The sequence below is a fragment of the Peromyscus californicus genome, unplaced genomic scaffold, assembly GCF_007827085.1.
Source record: "Peromyscus californicus insignis strain IS unplaced genomic scaffold, ASM782708v3 Scaffold_8__1_contigs__length_139910024, whole genome shotgun sequence".
NCBI classification, from domain to species: Eukaryota; Metazoa; Chordata; class Mammalia; order Rodentia; family Cricetidae; genus Peromyscus; species Peromyscus californicus.
Window position 1 is genome coordinate 71,062,204 of NW_026294606.1, and position 7,969 is coordinate 71,070,172.

At 45.3% G+C, this 7,969-nt stretch overlaps 1 protein-coding gene across 1 annotated transcript; it reads right to left on the minus strand.

The window, feature by feature from the left end:
* Positions 1-2,812: 2,812 nt before the first annotated feature.
* Skida1 (SKI/DACH domain containing 1) lies at positions 2,813-7,555 on the minus strand. Its single transcript, XM_052728644.1, is given in 12 exon segments — positions 2,813-4,152; positions 4,154-5,218; positions 5,220-5,267; positions 5,269-5,310; positions 5,312-5,368; positions 5,370-5,768; positions 5,770-5,943; positions 5,945-6,292; positions 6,294-6,392; positions 6,394-6,504; positions 6,506-6,568; positions 6,570-7,555. Coding segments are annotated over 12 exon segments (2,727 nt in total). The 5' UTR covers positions 6,855-7,555; the 3' UTR covers positions 2,813-4,116.
* Positions 7,556-7,969: the final 414 nt, after the last annotated feature.

Genomic DNA, 7,969 nt, shown 5'->3' on the forward strand with positions numbered 1-7,969 from the left:
AAAGTGGGAGCTTGTGAGGCCGCCACAGTTTGAAAAGGAGCGAGAGGAGCGGGGGCCTAGGGCATGGGCAAAGACTGATAGCTGCCTCTCTCCCCCCCCCACCCCCCCCACCCCTTCCTCTCCTCTGTATTTTAAAGCAAAAGAGGGCCTGCCAAACAGGTAAAATGCGGCCCTCCCCCACCTCCTGGGGCTGCCCCGCGGACCCAGCCCCCAGGCTAGTTTGCAGAATGCCCTTTGGCCTAGGGAGCAAACCATAACCAAAGCCAGAGGGAAAGGCAAGGGAGAATCCTAGGGAGGACTAGGGTGTCAGGGAGGGCTCACCAAGGTAGATGCCCTGTTTCTCCTGGCCAATTTCCTGAGTTTAGCTGATAGGAGCCTTGATTTTTTTTTTTATTCCTATTTTGACCCTGGGAAATCCCTCCCTCCACATAACCTTTTCAGCAGGAAGATGTTTTCAAGGTGAAGCAAAACTCACATTTTCTTTCTTTTATAGATGCTGATGTTTTATTGTTTTTTTTGTTTTGTTTTGTTTTTTTTTTAGAAAAATTTCACCGTGGAGTATTCTTGTTTTCTTTGAAAGAAAAAAAATGCTTTTCAGGAATTAGTTTCATCTCCATTTCTTCCTGCATGCATATAACACTACCGTTCTCAGAAATTCCCAGGCCAATTCTTGCTGGCTAAGAACTTTGAGGAATCTCTGGACCACTGAAAGTCACCCAGACACAAATAAGATTAAAAAAAAAAAAAAAAAAAAGAAAGAAAGAAATCCACACACCAGCCCATCTAGTTTGTGTTATTGCTGTTTAGTGGTGGTTCCTTGTTGGTTTTCAAATAAACAACCATTATTGAGATTACTCCACTGTAATCAAGTAAGGCCATAGAAAGGAACACCCACTCTAAAGAGTAAATACTTGGGGAGGGGGTGCTGCAATTTCTATAAATGCAGATAACCTGACTGGGGGAAAAAAAGTACACACATTTCTTTATAAAATAATTAAATCTTCACAGTCTTATCAGGAAATTACATTTATAGGAGACCAGAAATAAGTTTGCTTCACCAAAAAGACAGCAAAAACAGCTTTTCCTACACTTTCCCCATGTCTGTGGAGCTAATTTAGACACAGGAACCAGTGACCCTGGAGCCTGATAGCACTTAAAAGAACAATTCTATTCCCTGGAAACATTAAAATGTAAAAATGCAACCTGTCAATGGAGGTAACTTTTGTTTTTCTCTCAGTAAGGCTTAACTTTTGAACAAATGTGACATTTATAGCAGCTGAGAAGGACCTAGAAATTGTCTTTAATCATAAAACGACCCAAATAAAATAAACTGTGCTGGGAGTAATTCCCACAGCAGGATGGAAAATCAGCTGAGGACTACTAGGAATTGAAAGGGTACCTCCTATTTGCACACTAAGACTTACTTTTTGGTACACTTTGCTGACAGAAGCCCCCCCAGCTAGCGTTTGCTCTGGTTGGATGGCCTATAGGAACATGGTGGGGCGATATTTGTGTTGCCTACTTAAGGTCTTTCCTTTTGATGGTATCACTCTGGCATGCCTCGGCCTCCATACTACTCCTTCCCCAGCTCCTATGAGCTGAAACTACTGATTCTCTGAGGATTAGAGACCAAGTGTCCAAACTGGAGACTGATATTTTGTGCAAAATTCTATGGGTTATTTGCTTTAATTTGTGCTTATTCCGTCTTACAGTGTTCCCACACTCAAGATCTGTAGACTTCAAATATATTCTCAGTTTATAATTTGGTAACAGTCTGTAGCCAACATAGAAAGTCCTAGTCTAAATGCAGTAGTCACTATACTTGAACTTTCTTGTCTTGGCACTAATTAAAGAGTAGAAATTACAGACTTCCCTTGTGTGGGTGTCATACCTTTTACAGACTGATTTTTTTTCTCTTTTAGGACAACTCACTGTCCCTAAGTTCTGCATTGCCTCCCAAAGGGGAAAGAACTCAGGCTCAGAAATCAGTTGTTCAGTTTTCTAGGACTTTTAACTAAGAATATGGACTAGTCTTTGGAATTATATACAAGCACAAGTTCAAGGATAACATCCCCCAATTTTTGCTTTGCCCATATCTATGATTCCAATAAAAAATGACCCAGTGAGCCTACATCTGGCAACATTCAAGAAGGCAAGGAAGGGAGGCAGTCCAAAGCATCAATTTACTCCATCCAAATGTATCTGGATGCAGGTACTCTCAGCCTCTGTCCTTTATAACAGGGGGAAAACCACAGATCATACACAGCAATTAGGCCTGAGACCATCCAGAACTATCTGAAACATTTATAGACAAAAGGAAATTTTCAAAAGGAGTAGGAATTAAAAGGTTAAGGAAAATAAATAGCTGAATTTCCATGAGAAATAATGATTTAAATCCACACAGTAAACATTTCATTGGTGTTTTGTTTTGCTCTGTGATTTATGGTCTATAGATGCAACGTCTTAGACTAAAGATAACAAGGATCTGAGATACATAATTTGGTGGCCCAAGAATTACTGGATTCAACTTTCATTAAAATAACACCTAATCATTGCTTTACTTTCTTAAATATGAAACTCGTAGTAGTTGGTCTGTAACAAGCTTGGAAAGTTTTTCTGTTATTTGAGAAGAAATCTGCCAGGGTTATGCATGGAACCCGATTGGTCTCATCACAAAGTATTACCACAAAACACTGCACCCAATGAGTGCATTTCTTCTAGGCAAAAACATTACAAGTGAAAATGTCAACAAAACCATTCATTCTTGTTAACCCTTCTTCAATCTGGAATAAGTAGAAATGTATGGAACCAGGAATTTTAAACAGTGTTTTTAATTGAAAATAAAGCTAAAGCATGCTTTTCAACAGTGCAAATTTCCATAATTTTGATTTACTGCTCTCGTCGTTACAACACAGTACACCAGCCTGGCCCTTACCAAGGGGTAGACCATTTGCATGGGGAACTCCTTTGATTTTAAGTGCAAATATAGATAGTCACCTCTGATTGTCACTTGCAGTAGAAACTCCTGTTCTATACACAGGATGGCCTGAAAACAGAAGTTTAGAGAGATGCAGGAAGAAAAAAAAAAAGCATAAGGTAATAAAATCCAAGTGCCTGAGTTCTGGTACCAAAAAGCCCTGAAATAACTGTTATTTTTCACTTGGGGTGTTACGACTCTGACTCCTCTTTTTCTTTTTCTTGGTTGTGTTTAATGATTGGTCACTATGAAGAGTTAGACCATTAAATATCCTGCTATTAAAAGAAATGTTTTAATTGTTTTGAAAGCTTGAAGAGTCAGCTTCAGACCACAAGATAAGCAGGACCACAGTGAGAGTCATCCTATTTTTAAATGTTTGGGTGAGAGTACATACAGAAAGGACTTTTCCAATTGCAAGGAGTGACTGCTAGGTTTAAAAAAAAAAAAAAGCACATCCTTTAAAAAAAATCCCATATTTCTCTTACTTCTTACACAAGGGACAGCTTTTTAACCAGCATCCAATCAGGACTCATACCCCAATCTTTCCATTAAAAAAAAAAAAAAAGTTAAGTGCAACTACTCTTGGAAAGAGAATGAGGGTAGTTTAAAAAAAAAGACACCCCACAAATAAGAGCTCCAGAAAATTACATTTTGGGCTCACAGAAACTTCTTGCTACCTTATTGTATAACCATGTAACCTAACAAACTTTCACTGAATACCAGTTACACTTTCGGGTCTGAAATCTAGTGCATAAACTTAATGGCTCATTGTAATATTTATTATTCAACCTTTTGACATTTATTTGTAGCAGTTGAACTGAGGTACCGGTGCATTATTAGCATTGAAACAGTAAAGTGTTCCAGCTCTACCATAATAACTGAGTTTTACTTGAGTCTTTAGCCTGAAGTAGTCTGTGGTATGTAAACCAACCCTTCTCCCACCCCGCCCCCACCCTACTTAAAAAAAAAAAAACCCGCAATGGGAAAAAAAGTAATCCGATTTCTGTCTTCAAAATGCGATAAACCAGGACTCCAAAGGGGGGGTGTAACACCATTAATGGACCTTGTACAAGCCATCCTGTGCAGTTTACAACAAAAGGAAGGTAATATGGTTCAAGAAAATATCTTCCAAAACATTTTTATGAATTAAATTTCCTGAATTTGTGACTAGGTGGGAAGAGGTATTGCAGAACCGCCCAGCTGCCATTTCCATATAGGATGGGCCTTGTGAGGAGGTTGGGAATCCTTGGTGGTGTTTAAGGAATACGCTGGCCACAAATCCCCATCCTTCCCAATAATGAGTGATGGTGGACAAGGAAAATTTGCCATGAAATTAAATGGCCTTTTCACTGCTGATGCTACATTGCTGGCTACCTTTTTGCGTCTGTTTAAAACCGTAAAGTCATCCAGTGTTCCTTCATGTGTCTCAGTTTTACCTGTAGGACGAGGGCTTCTAGCTGATTTCAAATTTGGTTTGACTGGAGGTGTCTGAAGGACTGGTCGTTTACCCAGTACTAGTGTCCGGTAATTTTTTCTCACCCTGGCACCAAATTTATATTCCCCATCCTCAGGTTTTGGAGATCCTAAAGTGCATGAGAGGCCCTGACTCTGAGCCAGTGGGTTTAAGGAAGGAGTTTCTTTCTCAGGGCATGCAAAACCTTCCTTGGCTGTGGTTAAAAAGGCGTCCTCCTCTTTCTTCTCGGTGACACTGTAAAACTCACCCTTGGTATCATTGCACTCGCACTTTAGCTTATCTGTGATAAGATCGGGTTCATAGTCTTCATTAGCACTACTGTCTTCTACTTTGATTTTAATATTGTGCAGAAATGGCAATGTCTTGTCGCCTGTATTAATGCAGAGATTCTCAGCTTTAGCTGCTGCTGCTGCTGCTGCATCCACTCCGGGATCAGTCTGCGAAGAGGCCAAATCCGTCGCAAATTCAAGACAATGAGGGATTTTGGAATCTTTTCCTGAATTTGTTGCTGTTCCACAAGAATCATTATTTAAGAACCTAGCGGCTATTGTGTTATTATCTGAACAGTGTGTCGTAGGAGTTGCTTGTAGGCATTTCCTAGCCTCTCGGAGTATTCTTTGTTGTGGAAATACATTGTTTGTCTTTGGGCTAGGTGAAGAGGCCCCCTCTGCCAGGCAGTTAATTGTCAGGTCACTTCTCTTTACAGTACTGGAAATTTCAGAGTGTGGGAATGTAATCTCAGATACCCTATCGTTCCTTATCTCTGGGGAAACAACTCCCCATGCTGGCCGGGCAGTACACCGGAGCCCCTTTTGGGAGCCCAGCCCTGCAGACTCCACTCCTCTGGCGACTCGGCTTTTGACACTACTCTTGAGGTCGGAAAGTCGGCCGGCATCCTCGAAAGCAGCGGGTTTGGTTTGCAGCGGCGGCGGAGGCCAGATGGTACAAGAAGTTGGCCTGCGCCTGCACGCTGGGAGGCTTGCAGAAGCTGGTGCGCCTGAAACGGATGCTCTGCACTGACACTTGGCTGGAACCGGAGCTGGAGTCTGACTCGGTGGACGAGTCCTCCTCCTCGGAGCTGATTTCACTGGAATCCGAGGCCCCGCTGCCCCCCTCTTCCTCCTCCTCCTCTTCCTCCTCCTCCTCTCCTTCCTCCTCCTCTTCCTCTGAGGACATCGAGTTGCTGGAGCTGGACAAACTGGATCCAAAATCCGAGTCGTTGGCTGCATGGTCGGAGTAGGAGCTGGACTCGGAGTCGCTGCTACAACTCTCGGGAAAGCTTCCTAGATGGGGCTGCGGTCGGTGGTGGTGAGGGGGGGTGGTGACTCGGCGTTGGCTGCTGGGCCCGATGGTGGTGGTGATGGTGATGGTGGTGGTGGTGGTGGTGGTGGTGGGGAGGCGGGCAGAAGCTGTTGACCAGATGAAACCTCTCCAAGCAAGTGGCCCCGGCGGCCGCCGCCGCCGCCGCTGCCGCTGCTGCCGCCGCCGCCGCCCGCCTTGGCTTTGTAGGACCTGGGCAGCAGCAGCAGTCGCCGGGCGCCGGCGTGAGGCGCGAGCAGGCAGTTCTTGGCGCCCCCGCGCTTGCGTTTGCAGCGGTAGGTCAGGCTCACCGGGTCTCCGGCTCCGGTCGCCGCCTTGTGCTGGGGCCCGGCCGCCGACGCCTGGTAGTAGGCGGCGGCGGCGGCGGCGGCGGCGGCAGCGGCAGCGGCGGCGGCGGCGGCGGCGGCCGCCGGGTGCTTGCTGCACAGCAGGCTCCGAAAATAAGCGGGATCCGAGTGGAAGGCGACGTAGTTTCCCTGGAGCGGGGCAGTTTCATAGTTTAAAGGGGGTTTGCAAGGCGAGGCGAACGATCTCCGGGTAGTGCGAGCCCGGGTATTTGCTAAAAATCTGAGGTAGATGGGCGGCGGGGCGCGCGGCTGCGGCGCCCGGACGCTGGGACTGGCGCGCTGATTGGCAGGGGCCGCGCGGCTCCGCTCAGGCCCCGCCAAAGTTGGTGCTTGTCCTTCCAAAAAGCCGGGCGGGGGCTGGCGGCGGCGGCGCGCTCTGGCGGCGGCCGCCTTTGTGGCCAGGGCCCGTCCGACCCTCCTGCGCTTGGTCTTGAGCACACGCTCGGTTTTTGCAGGAGGTATAGAGCGCTTCTACGTCTTCCCGGGAGATGAGCGTGCATTTGGCCGCGTGGAAGGCGATACTGTTGATTGCTTTGAGTTTCCGCAACTCCTCCAGATCGCAGTGGTGCTTTTTCACTTTCAGATGATCCATGCGCTTGTGCACGGTCGTCCTCGGGATGTTTTTCAGCAGATCTGTGAAGACTTGGGAGAGAGCAAACATTTGCTTTCCTTTAATGATGAGGTAGCCGAGCCTCACGCCATCCACCTCTTCGAAACCTGACTTCAGGTCTCCCATCTCGGGCACTAAATGATCCCCACCATTTGCAGTAAATATATACGTGACGCATACATACACATGTATGTATGTTAATCCTCCGCCAGATGCTGCGTGTGTCTCAAGGCATCCTGCTAATAAAATAACAAAGACTGTTATTCCCGGCGAAGGGAGTGCCAAACTCTAGGCGAATTATTGGGGGGGAGAAAAACCCCATGAAATTACACTGACTTGATTCTTGCTTTTTTTTTGGTTTTCGTTTTTTTAAAAAAGAGGGAAAAAACCATCCGGTTTCAGATCTGCCAGTGTGTTGGTCTGAGTCCTCGATGCGGATCAGTACCTGGGCCCCTCTACTCCTTCCTTCTCCATTGGAGCACTATGATAATGGAATGTGAAGGGAGAAAGAGAAAAGAAATGCAGCTGCTATTCCCGCCGCTGCTTTAGCTACAAATAAAATGACAGAGTGAAGTGAGCTCGTCCGGAGACACCTTCATCAATTAATTCCCCTAAAGCCAACGCTGATTGGACACTCCTGACAGGTGATGCAATAAAAATTGATATTCCACCCCTTCCCCCCAAAATCTCCTACTAATTAGCATACCCTTATACTGCCACCTCCCCTCCCAAAGTAAATAATACAGCCGGTATATAAATCTTTCCATTAAACTATCGGAGCTCAGAAACAGCCTGACTCACAGACTTCATCAGAAGCAGTGTGTGTACGTAAAAAAAAAAAAAAAAAAAAAAAAAAAAAAGCCACCGTATATTCCCCTTTAAAGAAATACTGCCTATTTTTTGCTTTATTTGCATTTTACCGATACAGCTATTATCGTTTCAAAGGAGAGCATTTTAAAAACATTATCAAACCCAAATAGATATACCCCACCCCTCTTTTCTTTGGAAAATGAAGCTTAAGGGGAAACGTGCCAGAATAGCCTGGTATTTCCCTTATGGGAGTGAGGAAGGAGACAGGCTGGGAGCTCCAAAGTTAAACGGAGAGGTGAACCAACCCAGTACAGACTTACGTTTGCAATTTCTCTCGATCCCCCCACCCCCACCTCAAATGCCCTTTTACAACCAGAAACAAAGTTATTTGACCAAGAAAGCAGTTCAAGGCTCCAGCTCAGGAACATGTA